This window comes from Mustela erminea, chromosome 6 (assembly GCF_009829155.1).
Source record: "Mustela erminea isolate mMusErm1 chromosome 6, mMusErm1.Pri, whole genome shotgun sequence".
Classification (NCBI taxonomy): Eukaryota; Metazoa; Chordata; class Mammalia; order Carnivora; family Mustelidae; genus Mustela; species Mustela erminea.
Window position 1 is genome coordinate 86,123,095 of NC_045619.1, and position 27,184 is coordinate 86,150,278.

Genomic DNA, 27,184 nt, shown 5'->3' on the forward strand with positions numbered 1-27,184 from the left:
CTACTTTAAAACTGTAAAGTAATATTTTTCACTTATCTCTGGGGGAAAGATGGAAAAAATGCTTCATGTTGTCCATAGATGGAGGGAAATGGACACTCATATTCATACCTGTTGGTAGAAGTGTTACTAATGAGATTGGACTTTTTAAATAGGTTTATTGACCCTTTATGTTTCTTCTATAAGCTACCTCTCCTAAAGAGGCTAAAATAGGCCTAAGCCTATTTTATTAAGGTTGAGCAGTTCATTTTTTAAAAAATTTATTTGTGGAGAGCTTGGGTGGCTCAGTAGGGTAAGCCTCTGCCTTCGGTTCAGGTCATGATCTCAGAGTCCTGGGATCGAGCCCTGCATCAGGCTCCCTCCTCGGTGGGGCCTGCTTCCCCCTCTCTCTCTGCCTGCCTCTCTGCCTACTTGTGATCGATCTCTCTCTCTCTCTCTCTCTGTCAAATAAATAAATAAATAAAATCTTTTAAAAAAATGTATTTACGTGGTGCCTGGGTGGCTCAGTTGGTTAAGTGGCTGCCTTCAGCTCAGGTCATGGTTCCAGGGTCCTGGGATCGAGCCCCACATTGGGCTCCCAGCTTAGCAGAGAGCCTGCTTCTCTCTCTCCCTCTGCCTGCCACTCTGCTTACTTGTGCTCTCTCTCTCTCTCCCTGTCAAATAAATAAATAAAATCTTTAAAAAATAATAAAAAATTTAAAAACTTACTTTCAAGAATTTTTTTTTAATCCTGGGCACCTGGGTGGCTCAGATGGTTAAGCATCTGCCTTTGGCTCAGATCGTAATCCCGTAATCTCAATTCTGGAATTGAGTCCCTGGCAGGGAGCCTCCTTCTGCCTGCCGCTCTGCTTACTTGTGCTCTCTCTCTCTCTCTCTCTCTCTCTCTGTCAAATAAATAAATAAAATCTTAAAAAAAATTTTTTTTAAATCCTAATGATGCTAACATTTAAATTGTACTAGACATATTAATGCAAGTAGATAAGAGAAATCAACTAGAGGTATAAGAATTAGAAAGGAAAAAAGAAAACTGTATTTGCACTTGATATGATATTTATTTAGAAAACCAAGAGAGTCAGTGGCAAAATTAATCTAATGAAATAATTCAGTCAGATAGCAAGATACAGAATTAGTACAGCAATCAGTAGCCTTCATATATGCAACCAATAACTAGTTAAAAGATATAATGGTAGGGCATACTTCATTTACAGAAACAATAGAAAAGATAAGACCTATTTAGGAAAAAACATAAGAAATGTGTAAAACCTTTATGAAGGAAACTTTAAAACACCCTGAAAAACACAAAGTAGACATAGTAAATGGAAGAGGCATCCCTTGTTCTTTGATAGGGTAATTCAGCATACAAAGATGCAGAACTCTCTAAATTAGTTTATAAATTTAATCCAGTCCCAGTAACACTAATAAATTTATCTGTGGAGTTAAAAAACATGTTTTTGAAATTCATTTGGGAAAATAAACACTTATAGCTAGTAAACACTGAGAAAGAAAACCTATGAAGAGTGATTATACTAACTAGATATTAAAGCATACGCTGAAGACTATAATTAAAACAGTGCAGTATGGCAGACAGACCATTGAAATAGAATCAGGTGCAGAAATAGACCAGAGTACCTCTGGGATTTAGTGTATAATAAAGATAGCATTATAAATCATTGGGTCAGAAATATACTTTTTAATAAATTGGTGCTAGGACAGCTGGAAAAATACGAAGTAAATCTGTACCTCACACCATATACCATCAAAAACTTCAAGTGGGGGACGCCTGGGTGGCTCAGTTGGTTGAGCAGCTGTCTTCGGCTTGGGTCATGATCCCAGGGTCCTGGGATCGAGTCCCACGTCGGGCTCCTTGCTCGGCAGGGGGCCTGCTTCTCCCTCTGCCTCTGCCTGCCTCTTTGTCTGCCTGTGCTCGCTTGCTCTCTCTCCCTCTGTCTCTTACAAATAAATAAATAAAATCTTAAAAAAAAAAAATTCAAGTGTATCAGAGATCTACATTTTAGAAAAAAAAAAAAGGTAAGTACTGAGAGAAAACAGTTTTTCTATAATGTGGGCTTATAGAAAGCCTTATGGGAGGAAGGCTACTTAAAATCACAATGTGATTAAAGACTACATACAAAATGTTTTTACTGTGGTAAAAAACACATAAATTTACCCTCTTAAAACTTTTTTAGTGTACATTTCAGTATTAACTATGTGCATATTGTCACATAATAACTGTCTAGGCCTCTTTGATCTTACATGACTGTAGGTAACTTTATACTTAATGACAGCTCCCTGTTTCCTTCTCCCTCAGTCTCTGCCAACCACCATTGTACTTTTCTACATCTAAAAATTTGGGTACTTTAGGTATCTTTTGCAAGAAGAACCAAACAGTATTTTGTTGTTTGGTGATTGTTTTATTCTGCTTAGCATAATGTCCTCGAGGTTCATCCATGTTGTAGCATATTATAGGATTTCCTTCTTTTTTAAGGTTGAATAATATTCCATTGTATATACATACACCATTTTCTTTATACATTCATCCATTCATGGACATTTAGGTTGCTTCCATGTCTTGGGTATTATAAATAATGCTGCATTGAGCATTTGTCTGCAAATATCTCTTTGAGATCCTGCTTTCAGCTCTTTTGGATATATACCCAGAAGTGGGATTGCTAAATCATATGATAGTTCTATTTTTCATTTTTTGAGGAACCTTCCAAACTGTTTCCATAGCAGCTGCACTGTTTCACAGTCCCACCAATAGTGCACAAGGGTTCTGATTTCTCCAGATCCTCACCAAGAGTTGGTCTTTTCTTTTTTCCAATCCCTCCCCTTCCATTTCCCCTCTACTTTTCCTTTCCTTTCCTGTGGCTTTCTTAATTGGTGTGAAGTGATATGCCATTGTGCTTTTGATTTGCATTTCCCTGATGAATAGTGATGTTGCAGATCTTGTCATATGATTGTTGTCCATTTGTGTATCTTTGGAGAAATGTCTACTCGAGTCCCTTGACCATTTTAAAATTGGGCTACTTGTTACTGAGTTGTAGGAATTCTTTATATAGTCTGGACATTAATGCCTTATTCAGTATATGGTTTGTAAATATTTTCTCCTGTTCTGTAGGTTGCCTTTTGCCTTGTTGATGGTTTTCTTTTGTTGTGCAGAAGCATTTTCATTTGATGGAGTCCCACCTATTTTTGCCTTTCTTGCTTGTGCTTATAGTGTCATATCCAAGAAATTATTACCCATTCTAAGGTTATGAAGCCTTTCCTCTTATGTTTTCTTCTAAGAGTTCTGTAGTTTCAGGTATTAAGTGTAGGTGTTTAATTTATTTGGAGTTAATTTTTATATATGGTGTAAGTATCCAACTTCATTCTTTTATATGTGGATATTTCCATTTCCCTGGCAACATTTGTGAAGAGACTGTCATTACCTATTGTGCAGTCTTGGCACCCTTGTAAAGGATCATTTGACTATATACAATGGGCTCTCTGCTTTATTACATTGGTTTATATGTCTGTCTTTATGCCAGTATTATACTATCTTTAGGTTTCTGATATGTTTTGAAATCTGGAAGTGTGAGGCTTCTAGATTTATTCCTCTTTCTTAAGATTGTTTTGGATATTTGGGTTTCTTTGAGATTTCATATATGTTTTAGGATATGTGTTGTAGGATTGAGTGAATGAATAAAATATATTGAGGATTTTGTGAACCAGGTTTCTTACTATTAGAGAAGGGAGTTACAAATGGAAAAGGGGAAGGTTAGAATCAATTTTATGGTGTTGAAATGGATTTAGAGTTATTAATAAGAATTTATGGTTTTTAATATAGATGTAGATATATGCATGTAAATATTTATTTTCATATTTATATGCTTTTATCCAATGAAAGGACTTAGAATAAAGATAACCCAATAGCACTGAGCACTCCTGCTTTTAAGAACTTGGTTTCTAAATACCATTTTCTGCTAAGAGGAGCCAGGGCCTTAGAGAAACGTCTAATTCTAGTGGTGGAACAGGGAACATACCTGGAACATCTTAGACCAGAAAATAATTACTGCTCAAAATGATGGGAATAACAAAAGGTTCTAAGAACCAGTTAGATTTGGCCTAATTGGTCAAATTTGGGGTAATAGGACCATCAAAATAAGTAAAGATAGTAACAATAGCCATGGAATAAAATAAAAATCAATAGGTCTATATTGATATAAATAAATAATTAGAGGAGAAAGGGATGCTTTTTTTTAAAATTTAATTTTATTTATTTATTTGACAGAGAGAGAGAAATCACAAGTAGGCAGAGAGGCAGGCAGAGAGGGGGGGAAAGCAGGCTCCCTGCTGAGCAGAGAGCCCTATGCAGGGCTCAGTCCCAGGACCCTGGGATCATGACCTGAGCCGAAGGCAGAAGCTTAACCCACTGAGCCACCCAGGCGCCCTGGGATGCTTTTTCTTATAATAGAAAAACCAACTCATAAATATAGAAGGAATAATGGAGTTATAAAATCAACATTTTGGGAGTGCCCAGGTGTCTCAGTCGCTTAAGCATCTGCCTTCAGCTTAGGTCATGATCCCAGAGTCCTGGGATCAAGCCCCACATCAGGCTCCCTGCTTGGTGGGGAGCCTACTTCTCCCTCTCCTCGCTGTTCATGCTCTCTCTCACTATCTCTGTCTCTCTCTCAAATAAATAATAAATAAAATTAAAAAAAAATATATAAAATCAACATTTTGTAGTCGTTATAATAATAATTGATTCAGCCAAGAATGATCAATGGATTCTGAAACTAATAGATGAAAGTTTAATGAAATATGTAACAGTTCTATCATCTCAAAAGCATTCACCCATAAAGTATCTATTAATTAAATAAAGGGAAGAGTAGTAACTTTGCAGTGGATTACGTTAGCAGTCACTATCTTAACCAAATAATCCAAGTTACTATCATGAGTAATGGGGCTGATGCTTCCTAGTACTGTGTTTCAAGAAAACATTACTTCTGTGATATTCCTGCCAAAATGCATAACCTGGATCTAATTATGAGGAATATGAGTAAGCCAAAATTAAGGAACATTCTACAATGTAATTAGTCTGTACCATAATGTCAAGGTAATAAAAGATAAAGGTTGAGAATTGTTCCAGATTATAGGATAGTAGAAAGATGTGACAAGTAAGTGTAATGTGTGATTCTGTGTCAGGTCTCAGATCAGGAACAAAGGAGGAAAAACTATAAAGGGCATTATTGAGAGATAGTAGGCTAAGTTGGAATAGGGTTGTGAGTTATGTAATAGTTTGTATCAATTTTTAATTTTTGGATTTTGATAAATGTACTGTGGTTATATAAAATCCTTGTTCTTAGGAAATACATCTCAGCAATTTTTGGAATTAATCCTACAGATACAGGATTAGACATAATGTACTAAGGTGAAAATACTGAATTAGTCTTGCTGTGAATAGTTGCTATGAATAGTAGCAAAACTTTGGAAACAAAGTTGCTTAAATAAATTATGGCACGGACATATAGTGAAATTCTATGCAGCCCTTTAAAATTATGTTGTAGGACTATATTTTCATAGAAAGATGTTTCTGTTTATCTTAGTGAAGGTTTTTTTGTTGTTGTATGAAACAGTCTAGCTCAGGCTACCTTAAATAGCTAGGGTAAATCACAGAAGCCGAGGAAACAGTTGAGAAATCCCTAGAAAAGGAGAGATAGCTTTGGGGGTCTCAACCTTGAAGTTCAAGAACCTTTCTTCTTTGTAGGTCATTATCATTAAAATGACTCAGTTCTAGGACCTGTGTTTTCTTGATTCAGTTTAAATTCCCCCCTACTACAGTAAAAGGATCTGATTAGTTCAGCTTTTATAAGGGGCACCTTTACATGGCACAGACAGTATTCTAAGGATAGCTTGCATGTCATCTGACTGGACCCATTCCTGAGAAGATTTCTTGTGAACTGGGAAGCTACTTCAGTTGTTACCTACCTTAATAGGGTTTTGCAGAAATGTAGAGTATATTTTGTGGTGAGAGTGGAGAATCAAGAGTTCTGTCTGGATATGTTAATTTTGAGACTTCTATTAGAATTCAAAGGGAGAACTGAATTTTCTTGTGGCCAAAGTGGCAAACAAGTACCATCAGCCCTTACATTCTTTTCTAGATCAGAATCAGCTCTTCTGTTTTCTGTGATATAGAACTGAGGGGTCTCAACCCCTTTCAGATAGTTGAGCAGATCGTAAGCTTCTTTTCCTGAAAAATAATGAGTGTCCTCTAGGTACCTGCAGAACACTCATTCCATTCAAGGGTAGGATTCCCTGCCTGGCATGGGTGCGCCCCACCCCTGCACCCCATTTCCATTAACCCCTTTTTCAGTGTCTGAAGCAGTCACCTGGTCCTTCTGAGCTTCTTTTTCCTTCTCTATAAAGTTCGCTTGACAGGGGCATGTGGGTGGCTTAGTGGTTTGAGCCTCTTCCTTCAGCTCGGGTCGTGGTCTCAGGGTCCTGGATCGAGCCCCGCATCAGGCTCTCTGCTCAGCGGGTAGCCTGCTTCAATGTCTCTCTCTGCCTGCTTGTGCTCTCTCTCTCTCTGTCAAATAAATAAATAAAATATTTTTTTAAAAAATTATTTAAAAAGTTACGCTTGGCTTCTTCTTTTGTCTCCTCTTTTTCTTTTTTAATTGTTACAACACAAATTATAGGTAAAAATCACCTAAACATCCCATTTGCAACAACTGCAGTGGTGATAGTTCAGCTCACAGAAGTAAACACCTTAAGAACTGGGAGCTAATAAATGCAAATGTTTAATCTTTCAGATATCCATACAGAAGCAGTTCAAGCCGCACTGGCAAAGCATAAAGAACAGAAAATGGCTCTGCCCATGCCAACCAAAAGGCGGTCCACATTCGTCCAGTCTCCTGCAGATGCCTGCACACCTCCTGGTAGGTTTATCAGAACCTTTCTCTCTGACAGTTATTCCGTTGATGTTCCTGAAATAAGCTTGGCTTTTTCTCTTCTGAGGTAGGAGCTGGAACTTTGCTCATCATCCAAGGTGTATAAGAGTACACATTGAAGGTGGCAGCTTTCAGTTGTCATGTTGTAAATGACATACAAAAAGAGGCGTTAAGAATAAAGCTATTTTTTTTTTAATGTCCTTCTGAATTTCTAGCATTTCCTTGATGAAACCCCCGAACTCATGTCGTCATAAATAAACACAGGCCAAAGCTTAGGGTATAAAAAAATTCCTTCTGTTGTTTAATAGGTGTTTTTGTTGACATCTAAAATATGACCCATAGTCATACATTTCTTTAACATATTTGTACTCCTGTATCAGATATTTTGTTTCTATAGAGTAAGTGCACTTGGGACTTGGGACAAAGTTTTATGTGTCATTAAAGATGGGAGCAGTCGTGCAGTTTCAATAGATCTGAAAAACATATATGTGTGTTTGTGTATGTGTTAATCTATTTTATATACATTTATATATTTTTTAAGAATCCACTTTTTATAATGGGTTCACGAGGTCAGCGAGAATTAAGTGGCTCCATCCCATTCTCATTCCCCAGGCTTGGAATCTTTACCCCTAAAGTAAATTTAGGATTTTTAACTTGCTATTTGAGAAGACAACTTTAAGTTGTCTTGTCTATTTAGAATCTTTCCCAAAGTTCTAAAAACCTTAAAAATTTTAAATGAAATCTCAGACAAGATCTCCACCTAGGCCTCTGAGACTAAACATAATAACTATTTCAGAGCCTCAGTATCGTTTCTGTCTACTATCATGGTACTGATAATGAAATCTTTAGGGAAAAAAATTTTTCCCTGGAGCTTTGGTCTAAAGGACTTACCATATCTTTGGGGAGAAGGTTACATTCTCATGATTAACTTTGATTCATAGCTGTCAAGTTGAGCTATTTCCATGGATCCTGTTCCCTGGTCTGGGTTCATATTAATAGTTTTGTCCTAGGTTTTGGCTAACTTCTCAGAGCATTTGGGTGTGCTGTGGGCTCATTAACTGTGTGTGCTTTTTTTTTTTCTTTACATCTGTGGTGTCAATATGTTTGAAAGAGAAATAGCTTTGTGGCTTCAAGTGTTTCTCAAAACGTAACACAGGATACCTCTAGCAGACCTTCACAATAAGACATTTTGTGTCTGTAATGGTGCGTACTTCCAGCCCATTCATTCAAAATCTTGGACGGTTTCCCTTCCACATCAGTATAGCACCAATTGGGTCCTGGTGGACAAAGGGGGCTCTCAGCGTAGTAGCTATTCCTTGTTGGCAGATTCTGCTGCAGCACAGCTGAGGGGTCAGTTGTAATAAATGGCAAAGGGTAGGGAGCAACGTGATGTGCAGTTCTTAGAAACAATCCTCTCCATGGCTGTATTAAAGAACCGCAGTTTCAGAGTAAATAGTCTGCTCTCATGGCCTCGAGTTAAATGTGAGAGTGCAGCAAAGGATCTTGAGAATGCTGGGAAGGAGTGGAAACCTTTTTTTATCCTTTTACAAAAGTCACTGCCTGAAGGGAATTTACCAACTCCAGAAACAAGTCATGGCTATTCATTGCTGAATGAGACCACAATCCTTTGGCATTCACTACAGTCCTCTGGATCTCTAAACAGTAACGTTGTACTCTGTCTGCAGCCTTTTTTTTTTTTTTTTTACATATATTTTTTAAAATTTTATTTATTTATTTGACAAACAGAGATCACAAGTAGGCAGAGAGGCAGACAGACAGAGAGAGGGAAGCAGGCTCCCCGCTGAGCAGAGAGCCTGATGCGGGGCTCGATCCCAGGGCCCTGAGACCATGACCTGAGCCGAAGACAAGAGTCTTAACCCACTGAGCCACCCAGGCGCCCCTGTCTGCAGCCTTAAAGATGTGGCATTATGTTCTGGATCACCTTATGCATCCTAATAATTTCATGATTATTAAAATACGGTCCTTTCTCCTAAGACCTTTATTCAGCAGAGCAGAGCAACAAAAAGGTTTCCTATCCATTTAGCTCCATCCAGATCCAGGTTTCTCCGAATAGCTTACGAGAAACTTTAACATACTGTCAGGGACCTGAATGTTGTCAAAAAGAAGAGGAATTCTTCCACCATGAAGAAACGTTGAGCACACCCCCAGAGGGATCTCTCACATGGCCCCCACATGGCCCCCACATGGCGCTAGGTCTTGATGCTGTCATTCTGCAGTTACGCACATGCCTATGTCTAGCATTAGACAGTGTGGAAGAATTGTATCATAAGGCACCCATCAGCTCTGTTCATTTTAGGGAATGGAATTTGCTGTCCCCATGTCAGGATCTCTCCTGAGCTTCTGAGAGCCACTGCTAAGAGACTGGGCAGTCTCCTGTTCTATTGCAATTTAATCTGACATCATTGTCTCCCTCTAACCCAGGGACCGGCAGGTAGGGTTCATTCATCTCGCATATTTACTCTGATAGCCCCTGAAACACTGAAGATCAGAAGAATGCTGAACCACCCTCAGGGTTGGGGAGGAGGAAGAGGATGGACATTAATTATTGCTGGTTATAGGTGGTTTAAAAAAAAAGAGTTCTGGGCAACTATGAAAATGAGTGCTATGGCACTCTTTCTAGAATAGTTGTACTACCATTGCAGAGCAAAACTGGCCTCAGGTTTCATAGGGATTTAGTCGGGTTGCCCTTGGGGTGCTGTCTGAGTGGTCGCGCTGCACCTCGGGCTGTCCCCGTGCAAGCCTGGTGCCTGGGATACCTGTGGGAGTGCACTAGCTGCCCGGCTTCTTCAGGAGGCATCCACCACATAACTGTTGGAATTGCTGAACCGGTGAAATTTTAGCTTTCTTTTGGGAAGGATTTAATAAAAGGATTTAGGAAGTAGAATATGCCATAGATTGTGGCCGTAGTCTTAGTATTATATGAAATGGAAAATACGACAAATAGTTGGTTGGGAAATTGACTTTTGTTCTTCTATCATTCACAAATAATAAAATGTCAGTCAACCTAAGATTTGCTTATTGGTATGTACACTGATTTCTCTTATGGACTGGAAAATTTAAGTTCTCCAAGTTGGTGGCAAACTACGGTTCTTTCAGTGCCTGTGGCCTTTTTCAGAGTCTTTTTTAGCCTGCTTGAATTACTGCCATCCAGTTCCCTTTATGTGCTGAAATCATTTACTTATGTTGTGAGGCAATTACCTCAGCTCTTTCTTTGTAGGGGTTCTTTGTGTACTGCTGTTTCTCATTCATACGGGTAAACACAACGCAGAAAATGCAGCATACATTGTTTTCCCCTCTGATTTTTTTCTCCACCCTTGTGGACTTATCCTGTGCTGCATTCTGAGGGTACTTAGATGACGAAATAGACCACAGAATGACCCCAAAACACAGTGAGCTATTTCAGCTGGCTTGGGTAGAATGAATTTAGACATCTGTCCCACACAGGGCCCTTCTTGAAAGTGACTACAGTAGTTATTCTTGAGACCAGGCAAGGAGAAATTTACCTCTCTGCATTTCTATATAAGATAGCAATGCCCATGAACAGATTTAGGATATTGTTATATACTTTTAACATACTTTAATAATGCCTTGTAAGAATTCTGGTACTTTACGGTATGTAAGGGACTTCCATGTGGCTTCCACAATGGCTGCCCTGCCTCATTTGTTCCTCGTAGGCACTCTGTGACATAGAAAGGCAGAGTCCTTTAGAGATGAAGAGACAAACAGGTTCATAGTCACTAAGGGATTCGCCTCAGGTCAGACAGCACAAATACATATCAGACTCAAGTCTTCCTGATTTTGTTTTTTTACTCTACCAGAGTGTCATGTTTGGGAGATTATTTTTTACTTAATTGATACTCATGGGTCCTTGGTACCAGAATGGATATTATTTTAAGCAAATTGAATAGCTGCTGCCTTCTGAGAGCTTATAACCCCAAACATATTCTAGTTAGTTAATTTAAACTTAAAGGAGAACACTTGTGTGAATTAACAGCTTGGGGAGTTTTCCCCAAACATTCCAATTTTATTCAAAACTGCAAAATAAACAGAATTGGCAAATCAGACCCCTATACAATGTGTTCTAATTAGTAGACTTGGATCATGTTAATAGCATACTTTAATTTTTGGTATGGGTTATGAGCAGTGGTCTGCAGTTACTTGGGAGAGCAGTAAATATTCAGTATTCTTTAAGCCATAGCACAATAAAATCCCACTCTGTCAGACTGAATTTGTTTATTTCAATGGCCTATTCTAAAATTTAAGGCTTCCAGTAAAACTAATTTCATAGTTACCATTCTTTGAGTCCCCTCTGTGTACTAGTCTAAGAGCTAAGTGCTTAGCATATATTTTTCATTTTCTTTTTCCTTGACAGTCCTCTGTCCCAATTTACAAATGAGAAAACAGGTTTAGAGAAGCCCAGTTACTTGCCCAGACTTCTTTTTCTAGCTGTTTAGTCAATTAGATAATCTGAAAATTCTCACTTAGAACAGGGAAAAGAAAACTTCCCTTTAGAAATGCTAGATAGACTATAACCAGTTTCCTTTTAAATACGTATGGGAACAAGAGAGAGAGAAAACCATCACTAAACATCAGAGTGCTGAGATGGTGCTCATTTTCCCTGTCCTGGGGAGCAGGGAGGCAGGAAACAGGGGCCTAAATTTAATTACTATAAGGATAGAAAAGATAAAACCTTGAACCTATATAAGAGGTTAGAGGTTGGGGGTGCCTGGCTGGCTCCATCTGTACAGCATGTGACTCTTGATTTGGGGTTGTGAGTTCGAGCCCCACGTTGGATGTAGAGCTTACTTAAAAAATAATAACAACAAGGTTGGAGGTTGGAATTGAGATCCCTGGAGGGGCTTAACATCTTCATCAGAAGAGTGAGTGAACTAGAAAAACTTAACATGCCAGCAAAAGATGTTGTCAAGAAAGCTTGCCTTGTGCCTGACCTTGGGATAATGGGGACTCAGATCTTCCCTAAGAATTTGAGGTCAAGTGGGTTCAAGGTTTGAGTTTCACTATACTGCCTGGTAAGAACTAACTAACATTAAAAAAAGGTCTTTGGGCTGATGATAACCTTGGGACACAAATAGTTTCTGCAAGGATACAACCTCAACCCAAGAACTTAGGATTCTCAGAGATAAAGATCCACTGCATTTTGTGAGCAAACGGTCCAAAAATAGAATAGAAAAAGAACAACAACAGCAAACAGCAAAATTAGACTCTTAAGAACTGATTTGCCCAAGAGCTCTCAGTGGCAGAGCTAAGATCAGAATTCAGAGCAGTCTGACCTAAAAAGCCCATTCTCTAAACCACTTGGCATATTGCCTCTTCTTCTACCATAGTGTCAAGTAAATATTTTGTGGTAAATCTGGAGCTCTAGCAGTTGCTACATGTTTGATCAAACTTTTCAAATAGGCAATAAGTTTTTTTTTTTTTTAATCTCTTTTCTTACCTCAATATAGTTGACCCATGAACAACACAATTTGAACTTCATGGGTCCACTTTTATGTGGAATTTTTTTTTTTAATAGTACAGTACTGTAAAGGTATTTCTCTTCCTTATGATTTTCTTTTTTTTTTAAGATTTTGAGAGAGAGCAAGAGAGAGAGAGAGAGCAAGCATGGGGGGGGCGGTCAGAAGGAAAAGCAGGCTCCCCACTGAGCAGGGAGCCCAAAGTGGGACTCAGTCCTGGGACTCCGGGATCATGACGTGAGCCGAAGGCAGTCGCTTAACCAACTGAGCCACCCAGGCGCGGAGCCCTCCTTATGATTTTCTTAATAACATTTTCTTTTCTCTAGCTTACTTTAAGAATATAGTATACAATACATATAACATATGAAACATATGTTGACTGTTTATATTACCAGAAAGGCTTCTGGTCAGCCGTAAGCTATTTAGTAGTTAAGTTTTGGGTGAGTCAAAGTTTTACATGGACTTTCCACCATGATGGGGCCAGTGCCTCTAACACCTGTGTTTGTTCAAAGGATAACAATATTATTTGTAATGTTAATTGATTCTGTGAACTGTTTTTTCATAGACATGGGGAAATACACAGAAAAACCGTGTTTGGTGATCCCTTGTAGATATAGTGACCCTGTAGTAATTATTATTATTTTTTTAAAGATTTATTTATTAGACAGAGAGAGCACAAGTAGGCAGAGGGAGAGGGAGAAGCAGGCTCTCCACTGAGCAGAGAGCCCAATGTGGGGCTCTCCCAATGTGAGAGAGAGGGGAGGAAGCAGGCTCCCCGCTGAGCAGAGAGCCTGACTCGGGGCTTGATCCCAGGACCCTGGGATCACAACCAGAGCTGAAGGCAGCCACCTAACCAACTGAGCCACCCAGGCGCCCCTGGAGTAATTATTGACAGGGAGTACCCCTTCTCTCAGAAGAGTTCCAGTTTGGACATTCATGGTGAGGCAATTCATGCCAGTCAGAAGCCATTCACTAACTGTCCTAGTGATTGTTTCCTTTCCTTGTTTTTGAAGCTCCTGTTTCTTGGGCTAGCTTATGTGGTGTTTTGTTAGGATAAGATCTTTCTTTCAGTGAATCTTGACCTAGCTACTATTCTTAGCTGATGTCTGGGCCTGATTTTGGCATCAGCTGTCAGAAACCAGTGGCAGGCACTGTCTTTCCAGGAGTGTGTCCAGCTTGCACAGTATCCCTCAGGTTGTGTAGACTGACTGAGATGTTACATCCTCTCACCAAGGTGCCATTTTCACCCCCACAAATCTTTTTAAATCAGTTCTTCTTACAGTTTAGTGAATTATAATCCACGTACAATAAACATTCTCAAAGTGTATTTTTTGCTAAGTTTTGACATAGCAAAACTGTGAAACCATCACCACAATTAAGAAAATGAACCTTACCCATCATCCCCCGCCCACAAAATTTCCTCATAATCCCTTTGTAATCCTACTTCTCTTCCTCCCAATGATCTGTTTTCTGTTACTGTACAGTGGTTTGTATTTTCTAGGATTTCATATAAATAGAATCATACTTTATTGTACTTTTTTAGGGCAGGGAGAGGTCTGTCATATTTCACTCAGCATAATTGTTTTGAGATTCATCCATGTCGTGTATATCATAGCTTCATTCCTCTTTATTGCTGAATAGCAGTCTATCACACAATTTGTTTATTCTTTCAGTTCTTGATGCACATTTGGGTACTTTCCAGTTTTTACCTGTTACAAATAAAGCTGCTGTGAACATTCACGTACAAGTCCTTCTATATTTTCCTTTCTCTTGGGTAGATACTGAGGAGTGGATTGGATAGATTATTCTGTTAGTAGGTAGAGTGGGTAGGTGTTTAAATTTTTAAAATAAACATTTTTAGGGACACTTGGGTGGCTCAGTGGGTTGAGCCTCTGCCTTCAGCTCCGCTTGTGATCCCAGGGTCCTGGGATCAAACCCCGAGTCAAGCTCTCTGCTCAGCGGGGAGCCTGGTTCCTCCCCTCTCTCTCTGCCTGCCTCTCTGCCTGCTTGTGATCTCTCTCTCTCTGTCAGATAAATAAATAAAATTTTTTTTAGAAAATAAACATTTTTAGATGTCATAGATCTGTTTTCTACCAAGAAGAGGGAAGTCATTTCCACACATGGCTAATGACTAAAAGTGCTACAGCAGTTAAAGGCAGTAAATTCAGGACTTTCCTTCCCTTAAAATTGACAAGCTAATTGTTATATGTTTTGTAATTGGTTATAAATGGATTTTAGGCTTCTGGTTATCAGTATAAAATGGAGCTGTGTTAAAATCACACCAACTATAAACCGAAGGGCAAACCATGTTTTTAAAATTGTTTTCTGGTGGCGCGTGGGTGGCTCAGGTTGAGCAGCTGCCTTCGGCTCAGGTCATGATCCCAGGGTCCTAGGATGGAGCCCCGCATCAGACTCCCTGCTCAGTGGGGAGTCTGCTTCTCCCTCTCCCTCTGTCTGTTCTGCCTACTTGTGCACTCTCCCTGTCATATAAATAAATTAAATCTTTAAAAAAAAATAAAATTGTTTTCTGTTCTGTTACAGAAGAGTAGAGTTTAGGCAAGGAACTTGAGTTGTGATGGTAAGAAGAGTTAGGAGTTCATGTTCAGCCGGAGCAGAATCAGTGGGAAAATAATTTTATTTCTATTAAATCTTGCCTAGATTTCTACTAATCCACAGCAGTTTCCTGGGTGATAGCTACTTAACAAACCCAAAAACTACCAAATAAACATATAATATTTAAGGGACCCGTTTTTATTTCTAAAAAGATACGGTCCCTGAGTGGTGCTTACATTTTGTGTGATCTTAATATGTGATCTGTTGGAAGCTTTGCATAGCCAGTTCGTGCCTGTGAGCTAACATAGGGCGGACTGTTTGGGGAGGAGAAGGGGAACTAAGGTTACTGCCCAACTGCTATGTACTGGTACTGCTGGGGGTGCCTTCTGGACATTGTCTCATTTCATGGCCTCCTGCTACAGTTAGCACAAAGACCCTTAGCGGCCCAGTGCTATCCACTTGTTCAGCCTCATCTTTCATCAGTAATAGCATCCTGTGCTTCGGTTAGTCCCATTTCTTTCACATCTTCGAATGTGCATTGTTTTCTGTCCCCTCCCAGCTTCCTCACATGCTGTTCCCTCTCCCTGACTCTTTGCCCCCACCCCCCACCCTCCGCCCCCACCAAGCAGCCATCAGAACCAGTAGTTACTTACCCTTGCAGTCTGCCTGGGTTTAGGGCTCACTTCCTTGAGTTCCTGCACTCGAAGATTCTAAGCCCTATTAGAATAGGGACACATCTTCCTTGTTCACCATTTTATTCCTGCCAACTAGTATAGCTCTTAGTGGTATTTGTTGAAGGGATGAACAAGCAGACCTTCTCAGATGGATCATTTTATCCCAAGTCACATAGCTTGTGAGGGGTGGACCCCAGAGTTCAAATGGAAGACAGACACCAAGGCCATGTTTTTCCCACTAAGCCGGCCCACAGTTATAGTCACTAAACTCTCAGGAGGACTGGCAGGCAAGCAAGGTAATTGAATTGAAATAATACACCTAATTACATAATTGATCCAATATAGAAACATAGTGAAGCCAATTTTCCATAAACCTAATCATGAGAATACTGTTTTTACTATCTTCTGAAAATTGGGTTATTCTGATTTTATACTTAACACAGTTTAAAATAAATTATCCAATAAAGATAGCCTGTAAAAACAGTGGCGTTTGTGAGATCCTGAGTTGTATGACCCTGAAAGTACTTTGTTCTTAGGGTCAGATTTACCTGTCCCATGCCATCTTCCCATTCATTTCTTTAGCATGTTTACAAAGACAGAAATCTCTGCCTCCCAAGGTCCCATTGAAATGTTGGAATATTTTTTGGAAATGGTACAGACCTCTTTCCTTAAGTAAGAAGTTACAGATGCTGTTACTTTTCTTTCTCTATATTTTCCATAAGTCACTCTCCTTTTGCATTATAGATCTCTTTCCCCTTTAAAGAACCACATCAACGTATCCTTTGGGGTCTGACCACTGTTTACTCTCCAGACTCTTCTTTTGCCCCGTACACCTCAAAGTCTTTACTCCATTTATATAGAAGTTCTTGAAATCCTCGACTACGATTGGTGCCCCTCTTGGGAAACCCTTTGCTTCCCCTGTTTCTTAACATCTTTTGTACTCTTGTGAGATAGTCCATGGAATTGTGTCTCCTGTACTGGACTGTAAGCCTTTTTAGGGCACTGTCTCACAAGAACATATCTATCTCAGAATTCCCAGAACCTAACATAGTTTCCAGCATGTATTGTAGTTATGTAGGAGATTATAAAAATAATCTGTCTTGTGCCTCCTATCTCCTTCAGTATGAGATAATAAGGTGGAGGTGGTTCAGAGCAGGAAGCCACAATATGGTCATTATTTTAACTTCCTTGCTTGCTCTGGATCTGCAAAATTTGGCTTCTGGGTTAAATTAGTCTTTTGTGGTTGAGATTTCCATTGTCAAGTGCTAGCAGCCTTTTAGCCCTGTTGGTTCTCTCTTTGGTTCTTTGTGTTTTTCTTTTTTAAATTATTTTATTTTTAAGTAATCTCTATACCCACTATGGGGTCCCAAATTACAACCCTGAGATTGAGGGATACAACCCTGAGATTGAGAGTTGCAGGCCTCACCGTACCTGGCCAGGCACCCCTATCTTTGGCTTTTTGAACCAAAGCAGAACGCGTACCTACAGTTTCCGCTGAGTTGGAGTGTTCAGCAGGACTAACCACAGAGTGTTTAATTTTTTTTTTAATTGAATGAAATCCAATCCACAGATCTGTCTCAGATCAGACCAAATGCCCCTTTAACTGGTATGCCTCCTAAGCTGGGAGCCTTGAAATAAATTCCTGACTTCTGCTTCCCTCGGCTATCCTATATTTGGTTGAACTTTTCCTTTTTTGTTTTTCTCAACATGGTTTTCTAATTTAGGCCTTATTTTCCTGAAGTCAGAGCCAGGCCAAATACAGACATCAGTAAATTTCTCACAATTCTTCTCTGAGAATTAAGGAGAGCAATACAGATCAGGGTTGTCTCCTGTCATGTTTGAAAAGCTTATGTGTGCTGAGTGACCACTTTTCCACAGAACCATGAATGCCTCCAGGCTAAGCACTGTTTCTAATTCCATTTCTAGTTCCCCAGCACCTAACTCACTGTTTGACACTTAAGTCATTGTTAACAAAAGTAAGTTTTTATAGTGCCCTATCAAGATCATTTCCTTTTGAATAGACTCTAATTAAAAAGTACTTGTCAAAATCAGCATAGCAACCTATCACAAGGTTCTCTAATTAAGAGGTTGAGGAAGCTATATAAGCACTTGAGTATTACTTGAATATAAGTAGATAAACCAGAAGAATTTAGAACCTGATTAAGTTCAGAACAGAAAAGCAGTGAATGAAGTTTAAATATTCTAAAAAGGATTTTTTAAGAACTTAAAATTACTTACAGATTTATGCTGTTTTATTTTTACAGGTTCTGGTCCATAGACTTCCTTGAGATTCTTGAGAAACTTTACATACTAATCTACCTTAAGAATGTAAATAGGGATGCCTGGGTGGCTTAGTTGGTTAAGCATCCCACTCTTGATTTTGGCTCAGGTCATGATCTCAGGGTTGTGATACCAAGCCCCACATCAGGCTCCATGCTGGGCATGGAGCCTGCTTACGATTCTCTCTCCCCCATTGTTCCCCCCACCCAATCTCTCTGTCTCTCTGGGGGAAAACAAATGCAAATATTTTGCTGGTGTCAGAATTGAATGTGTGATCAATGAGCACGAACTGAAAGGTCTCTGTTCTAGGCAGGATCGAGAACTTCTTTTTTTCTAATTCCACACAGACACGTCTTCGGCCTCTGAGGATGAGGGCTCTCTGAGACGCCAAGCTGCGCTCTCTGCTGCCTTGCAACAGAGCTTACAGAATGCTGAGTCCTGGATCAACCGTTCAATTCAGGGATCGTCCACTTCTTCATCCGCATCTTCTACGCTGTCCCATGGAGAGGTCAAAGGAACCAGTGGGTCTCTAGCTGATGTATTTGCCAATACTCGAATAGGTAGGAGCTGGATCTACCCAAGAAGCTCAAATTATGTTCCATTTGGCTCCCCACCTTCAGGAAGTAGTTTATGATTTGTACTAGGTTTTTAGAATGGCCTAAGAGAATCAGAAAGAACATAACAGTTAATGGGTCAAAGAAGGAAACACCAGCAATACATTTGGAATGATAGGTATCATCTGCATTATTGGTACATAGTGTTGCCCACCTGAAGCCATAGCTATTTCCATCAGCAATACTCAAGCTGCAAGATATAACACCAGTCTTAGGGAGGGTTTATCCCTGTTGGAGAATATTCCATGTATTAAAAGGTATTAAAATATGTAACATCTTATGTTTTCCCAGTATTGCTACCTGTGTTTTCTCAAACAAAACCCCAAAAAACCTGAACAAATTCTGTACAAAGACAATATAGTGAAGCCCTTTGTCTTTAGCTTAAAGACTGGATTTATTGTCCTTGCTGCTGTGTCATTGCTACAACTGGGGCGTGCAGGCTGAGGATGTGGGTATTCTGTGAGCTGCTACCCGCTGCTAATGCTCCTGTATGGAGTGTAGCTTTTGCTTCGCTCTGCCTTTATGTTTTCATGTGTGTTTTTTAAAGACTTTGTGACATCTGCAGGTAAAGACAGCTCAGATCTCTGCTTCTGCTAAATTGGTACATATCACACTAAGTAATGTATTTGAGCATCATGTGTCTGTGGTGTCTTAAGTTTCATATCAGTGACTTCTCATATCTATATCTATCTATCTATCTCTATATATATCTTTAATCTATTAATTGATTGCTGAAAGGAAAAACTTAGAAAATTCGTAATTCAGGCCTGTAATTAGTAAGGAATATAGCTACCTGGAAGGTGTGATTGCCCACATTAACAGGCTAAGTGCCAACAGTTGGTGCCTTGTCTTGCACTCTTGGCCCTGCCCTGTAATTCACTGAACCTACACACTACAGGTGCGCTGCTCATCATCTCTTCTCTTAGGAAGGACAAGCAGCAGAGCCATGGCCGGATCAGGTTTTATTTCCCCATTTGTCTAAAAGAGAGCAATTTCGCTTACTAAAAACATTGTTCTAATACCCAGTTAACTGTCTGGATTTTTGTTCATAAGATAATTTCATCTGACCTGATATTTTTTCTCTTGCTTCTACTAGTCTCTGAAAAGTTTTTTGTTCAGGTACTCGCAGAAACCATTTTATCTAACAGTATTACCTTTTGGATGTTTGCTCTAACAGAAGCAATTCATCTTCCCAATAGAAAAATGTGAAGATACAGATAATGATAAAGTCATCTATAAAGCCACTTCCCATGGGTAACACTTCAATGTGTATCTTCCTAGACTTTTTTTTTTTTTTGCATATTAAATATGTAGGGTTTTGGTCTTGTTTTTACAAAAATGAAATTATACTAAACATAATGTTCATAACCTGCTTTTCTTAGCACTGTATCACAAACATCTTTTATGTCATTAATATAGAATAATATAGAATAGAATTCTATATAGAATAGTCTATATAGAATAATATAGAATACTATATTTTTATGGTTTCCAGGTATGCCATTATATGGCCCTGCCTTGGTTTATTTAGCCATTCCCCTGTTTTGGACATTTAGGTAGTATCCAATTTTCTACTATTAATAAAAACTGCTGGAATGAACATATTGTGCTAGTATATTTGCAACTTTAAAAACTGTTGAACTAGTAATAACAGACTCTTGGGGCATAGAGACCTTACCCCCAGATTTATTTTAGAAATTGTTTATATAATGCTTTTTTGTCTTTTTTATAGTTTTGAATGGCTTGTTGTTACTCTTGTGAATCATATATTTTACTTCCTCTAATTTTCCTTTTCTTCTCCAGATGTTTTCCTAAATTTTTTGCAACACATCCCTGTTGAATAGCTCTCCTCCAACTTATGTCATTCAGTTTCTCAATATTAAGAATCCTACCTGAAGCAGAGTACTGGCCACTCCTTCCATGTTCCTTCCATGTTCAGGGAAAGAAGAAACATAATAAGCCAACATAAACATGAAGAAATGCTTGAGACTAGAATATTAGTAGCATTACAACCATACTCCCTTTGTTTTCATTTTGAAGTCGCTCACAATCTTATTCTGATTATTAATATTGAATTTCTACTAGTCTGCCTTTCTGTGTAGGAAAGAATGTTTTTCAGGAATATTTGATATGTGATTTGCTCTTACTAAAACTATTCAAGTTTTTGAAAATAGTAATTTTGATATGCCTGTCCTTAACCTCTTGTTCTCTCATTATACCTTCCTAGTAGAATTTGATATCAAAGGTTATTTTATAACAGTTGATGCCGTTTCTGTAGTTTTTTCTTGTTAAGAAACAACAAAAGTTTGAAGATTCTTTTTATTACTAATGTAATATAATTCTAAATTTTGTTTTCTCCCCTCTTAGAGAATTTCTCTGCTCCCCCTGATGTCACTACAACTACCTCTTCTTCTTCATCATCTTCCTCAATGCGCCCAGCAAATATTGATCTGCCCCCCTCGGGGATAGTTAAAGGCATGCACAAAGGATCCAACAGGTCCAGCCTTATGGATACAGCTGATGGTAGGGAGTTCTTATGGGCAGCTAAATAGGGAATATTAGTTAAACTGAAAAAATTCACATCCTGGTAGCAGTGCCTGAGTGGTTGAGCAGAACTCCCCGGCAGCTGGCCCGCTAACACGGTCTGCGTGGCCTCTCGAGCCCCCTCTTTTCAACAGCCTGCCCCGTGGCATTACTGTACTTGTTCAGACAGTCTGCATTGTCAAAAGATACTCTGAACAAAAAATGAGTGGTGGTGGTGGGGGAATGCTATAAGACAAGAGGAGGATTAGATCCTCCTCTTGAAATCTGGAAGCAGGTGTCGATAATAGAACCATATTTGTTCTGTGTTGTCATAAAACCTGTCACATACATATTTATATGTATTTGGCCCAGTTGAAATAGAGTAAGACTGTGGGCCCAAGCCAAATGTCATTAGAAATAAAAACACCTAAGTGGATCGAGAAGCTGAGATAGCCCTAAAATCAATGGAATTGTAACTTACTGTTTTTTCCCTTCTAGGTGTTCCTGTCAGTAGCAGAGTATCCACCAAAATTCAGCAGCTTCTCAACACTCTGAAACGACCCAAAAGACCTCCCTTGAAAGAATTTTTTGTGGATGACTCAGAAGAAATTGTGGAAGGTAGCACTAATAATACCAAAGATATATATTCCTTCAACAGACATGTCTTAGGCAATTACTGCCTGTCAGGTGCCATAGGATTTAAGGGTGAACAAGGCAGCATTTTTGTTGAAAGAATTTGTAGTTCTCTGCTCCTCTTTCCCTAAAGATCATTTATATTTCAGATCTCAGGCATAAAAGAAAGAGGGAGGAAGGGGAAGAGAAAGGCAGAGATACCTATGGAAGCATAGAACTATCCTTGGAAAATACGCTCTCTGAAGTTAGGAACTTTCCGAAATACAAAATTTTTAAAATTGTTTACATTTTGCATTATCCTAGAATACGCAAAAATTTGCCCAGTCGGAGACACTTGCAGGACTTACTGTCAGAGAGTTCTCCCTATTTTTTTTTTTTTTAAAGATTTTATTTATTCGGGGTGACTGGGTGGCTCAGAGGTTAAAGCCTCTGCCTTTGGCTCGGGCCATGATCCCGGGGTCCTGGGATCGAGCCCCGCATCGGGCTCTATGCTCAGCAGGGAGCCTGTGTCCTCCTCTCTCTCTCTGCCTGCTTTTCTGCCTACTTGTGATCTCTGTCTGTCAAGTAAATAAATAAAATCTTTAAAAAAAAATTTTATTTATTCATTTGACAGAGACACAGTGAGGGAGAGAACACAAGCAGGGTAAGTGGGAGAGGGAGAAGCAGGCTTCCTGCTGAGCAGGGAGCCTGATGCGGGGCTTGATCCCAGGACCCTGGGATCATGACCTGAGCCGAAGGCAGATGCTTAACGACTGAGCCACCCAGGCGCCCCAACTTCTCCCTATTGTAGCAGTCCTTCCCCTCCTTCCCACTTTGCCTTAATCCTTTCAAATAAAGTCTCTGCTTAACACCCCCCCAAAACTTGCCCAGGTTTTGTTTTTTATTTTTAATTAAGATTTAGGGGCGCCTGGGTGGCTCAGTGGGTTGGGGCGCTGCCTTCGGCTCAGGTCATGATCTCAGGGTCCTGGGATCGAGTCCCGCATCGGGCTCTCTGCTCAGCAGGGAGCCTGCTTCCTCCTCTCTCTCTGCCTGCCTCTCTGCCTACTTGTGATCTCTGTCTGTCAAATAAATAAATAAAATCTTTGAAAAAAAAATAAATAAATGAAGATTTTTTTATTTGACAGAGAGAAACATAATGAGAGGGGGAACACAAGAGGGAGAAGCAGGCTTCTTCCCGAGCAGAGAGCTCGATGCAGGGCTCGATCCTAGGACCCTGGGACCACGACCTGAGCCTAAGGCAGCCGTTTTAACAACTGAGCCACCCACACACCCCAGCCCAGTCTTTTTTGATACAATCCTTTTGTTAAATGAATCAGTCATACATATGTCTGCTTTCTACAGGATAGTGTGGTAGATGGTGAAAGGAGTTCAGAGATTTATGAAAATACAACCACTCCTACATACTGTTTACACATTAGACTGGTACTAAAATATGTACACATGAAAGCATAGTTTAACCAATAATTATGTATCAAGTAATACAACAGCTGGGAGAAGGGCAGAAATCAGTCCCACCTCTGTGGTTATGGAAAGTTTCATAGAGGAAGTGGTAATAGTGCTTTCTTTATTTAATAATTTAACAGATATTTATGGATGAAGTCATGTGATGTCTAGGATTTAATAGGAAGGATTGGGAGCAGATGAGTAGGAGTATAGATGAAATGAAGGTGGCCATTTGATAATTGTTGAAGCTGGATGATGAACAGATCTTCCTAACAAAAGGTTTTGTCAAAAGAACCGAGCTGGGTGGGAGGTCGGGGTACCAGGTGGTGGGTATTATAGAGGGCACGGATTGCATGGAACACTGGGTGTGGTGAAAAAATAATGAATACTGTTTTTCTGAAAATAAATAAATCAATTAAAAAAAAAAAAAAAAGAACCGAGCCGAGCGTTAGTAGCTTGTAGTTCATTTTTACATCTGGAGACTAATATAGTAGGCTTGATCACTTTGGACATGTTAATGGAACTAGGCACATTAATAGTCTAGATCTGGTCTTAGCCCACTTTATGCAGCCAGAACCAACAAGCCACCTGACATACGGGGTTAAGATGACTTTATGTTCCTTCAGGAGTCACTAAATTCATTGAACTATGGATGTCTTCCTACATATATTGATATTCAAGAGGCTCATACCAGTAATAGCCTCCCCAGTATTTCTAGTACTGTGTACTAACCAGGCAAATGAAGATCACGGTTTAAAAGGAATCATACTTGAACAATTTTCATTGGCAGAATAGCACTAACAGCTTTCCGCTTATTATAAATAGGCAAGATTTGCTTTTTAAAATTGCTTATTTAAATAAGAAAAGAAAAATATCCTCATGTCTTTGCAAATCTTTGAAAGAGTGTCCCCCAGGGTCTGCATCGAGACCTAGTAGATGGCAATAATAAACACGCTTTTATGACCAGAAGACTATACCTACCATAGATACATCCTGTCCATAAAAACAAAACTATTTAGAATCACCCATGTTTATTTTTTTAATTCATATGGTGGTTTAGAGTCTGGGACTATACAAAGCAGAAAGGCAACTGAAACATTATTTACCTCGGGCGGTGAATTGGGAATTGAAACCGTTTCATTAGTTTTATGTTAGTAGAAAAAAGAATCAAAACATTTTAAGTAAATTTTCCAAGTTTGTCATTAAGTTGGGCTTTAAAATAAAATTTATTTCTCATTTCATTTATCCATCTAATACTTGCCGCTTCTTCTGTTTCTTTTCCTTTCTGTGCCTCTTCTCTTATCTCCCACTCACCTGGCTAATTCTTACCCTTCCTCTAAGACTCAGTTCACGTGGGGGTCTCAGTGCTCTAAGCAAGGGATGTGGCCTCCTTCTGCCCTCCCTATAATGTCTCTAGTCATGCACTGCTCATGTTTCTCTACTTAGTTCTGAGTATGTGTGTTCATCCCCCTTACACTCCAGATACCTCATGAGGACACAGATACCTCTGTGCGCCTTGCACGTAGCACCTATTAGAAACAACAAATGTTTACTCAGAGAATGATATGTACAGCATTTATTTCCTCAGTGTTTATAAAATCCTGTGTATATCATTGGTAGTAAATAACTTGACTTTGTTCCATTTGTAAATTATCTTTAAAAAAGTAGAATTTTTTTGCTTTTTATTATTTTAATAATATTTGTTCATTAGAAAAATTGGGAGGACTTTTATTTATATGAAAAAATATGAAATACTATTCACCTCCAGTTTCTGGAATGACCTTGTTAATAATCTAGCACTTTCATTCCCCCAAACTCAGTTTGGTTAACATCACTTGAACTACCATTATGTAATAGGTACCATAGGCAATAAGAAGACAAAGAACCAAGCCTTCTTCCTAGGTGTCAGGCTTAAGGGGAGAAAAACTTACACAGGAAAAGAAGCCTTTGAGGATCCTCAGTGCTTTCATATGGGTAGACTACCACACAGTGGGGCAGCACGAAGGAAGGAATGACTGGGGATGGCTGCCCAGGGAACCTGCTGTTTGAGCTGCATCCTGACAAGGATGAGTGCAAGTGTACCCAGAGCAAAGGGATTGGCCAGATAAGATGTGTACAAAGGTTCAGAGACCTGGAACACTGTCATCCATGCTCATTATCTGTTTGAGTTTAATAATAACCCTGTGATCCCATCTCGGCCTTTTGGCTAAAATCAAGTGTAATAATGACCCTGTGGTCTAAGTGTTACTATCCCCATTTTGCAGATGAGGAAAAATGAGGTTCAAGTGACTCAAGTTACCTGAGGTCACACTGGTAAAACGTTAATGTAAATTTGGGTTTTCTGACTCAAAGCTTAATGCTTTCTCATTAAATATAATCCAGTGCAGTGGAACCTGGCTCTCTAACATCAGACACTTCTGGATTAGAAGGATTTAAAGATTTAAAAACCAGTTGAGGGCGCCTGGGTGGCTCAGTGGGTTAAAGCCTCTGCCTTCAGCTCAGGTCATGATTCCAGGGTCCTGGGATTGAGCCCCACATCGGGCTGTCTGCTCCGCAGGGAGCCTGCTTCCTCTTCTCTCTCTCTCTGCCTTCCTCTCTGGCTACTTGTGATCTCTGTCGGTCAAATAAATAAATAAAATCTTAAAAATAAATAAATAAATAAACAAACAAACAAAAATAAAAACCAGTTGAGTAGAATTATAAAATGGCTAAAAAGGAATGTATGCTCTGTGCTTTTCTGTACATTCAGTGATTTGCTTTGTTAGAGTCTAGATTTGTTTATTACATAAAATATATTAAATGTGATTTCACTATTATGTGGGAAGGTGAATTCAGCCCCAGTTTGTGGATTGCCATTTCTAGCAATATAATTTCTTTCCTCAGAGTTTAAACCAAGTAAAGATGAAAAGGGAAATATATTTGAGATTAGAGACCTGAGTTGTGTGAGTTGTTACTTCTTTGTATATATTTCAGATAATATTTTTATAACCCCTGGGGTTTTTTTTTGGTACAGTACCTCAGCCAGACCCCAACCAGCCTAAACCTGAGGGACGGCAGATGACTCCTGTCAAGGGGGAGCCATTAGGAGTCATCTGTAACTGGCCTCCTGCTCTTGAGTCGGCCCTGCAGCGCTGGGGCACCACACAAGCGAAATGCCCCTGTCTGACTGCCCTGGACGTGACGGGGAAACCGGTTTACACCCTCACATATGGTGAGTTTGTAAGAGCCCCAGCTCCCTCTTCTCATAATAGTTCTGCAGATTATCAGGGGTGGTATTTTCATCTTGATATTTAGCGATTGCTGGTCATTGTGTTCCAACAGATTTTTTTTTAAATTATTTTAATAGGATCTTGAGTTCTGAGTAGAGCTATTGTCAAGTAGAGCTGTTGTCAAATATTTTCATTTGCTAAATATTTGCAAAGCAGCTAATATTTAAAAGAGCAGAAAGAAGAAAGAGGCTTTGTAGATCCACTGATGATTTAATATTTAAAGGGGATTTGGAGAAGACGTTTGGGCAGGATATATGGCAGAATAGTTGTTTGTTTTTGTGTTTAAAGAAATGTCTTTAAAAAAAAATATTTTATGTATTTAATTGAGAGAGACAGTGAAAGAGAGCACAAGCTGGGAGAAGAGGAAGAAGCAGGTTCCCTGCTCATCCCGATGTGGGGCTCCATCCCAGGACTCTGAGATCATGACCTGAGCTGAAGGCAGACACAACTGACTGAGTCACCCAGTTGCCCCCCAAAATCCAATAGTTTTATCTAAAAATTGAAACTGATTTCTTTTTAGATCTTAGCCATTTCATTCTACTCTTGCTAGAACAGGCACAAAATTCTACAGTGAGCAAAGGATTCAGGACACCTAGGTGGCTCATTCGGTTAAGCATCTGCCTTTGGCTCAGGTTGTGATCCCGGGGTCCTGGGATCCAAGTTCCACATCCAGCTCCTCACTCAGCGGGGAGCCTGCTTCTGCCTCTGTGTGCTGCTCCCCCTGCATGTACACTCATGCGCTCTCTCTCTGTCTCTGACAAATTAAAAAATATT

General features: G+C 39.4%; 1 protein-coding gene across 4 annotated transcripts in view; it reads left to right on the plus strand.

Moving 5' to 3' along the window:
- DIP2B (disco interacting protein 2 homolog B) overlaps window positions 1-27,184 on the plus strand; it is a 224,118-nt gene that overhangs the window by 135,224 nt on the left and 61,710 nt on the right. For 3 of the 4 annotated variants that reach the window (XM_032348169.1, XM_032348170.1, XM_032348172.1), the window contains exons 4-8: window positions 6,789-6,914; window positions 18,276-18,488; window positions 20,910-21,065; window positions 21,564-21,683; window positions 26,155-26,352. In XM_032348169.1, the coding sequence (XP_032204060.1) occupies window positions 6,789-6,914; window positions 18,276-18,488; window positions 20,910-21,065; window positions 21,564-21,683; window positions 26,155-26,352 (813 nt within the window). The remainder of the gene's footprint in view (window positions 1-6,788; window positions 6,915-18,275; window positions 18,489-20,909; window positions 21,066-21,563; window positions 21,684-26,154; window positions 26,353-27,184) is intronic. The other variant, XM_032348171.1, reaches the window with a different exon arrangement.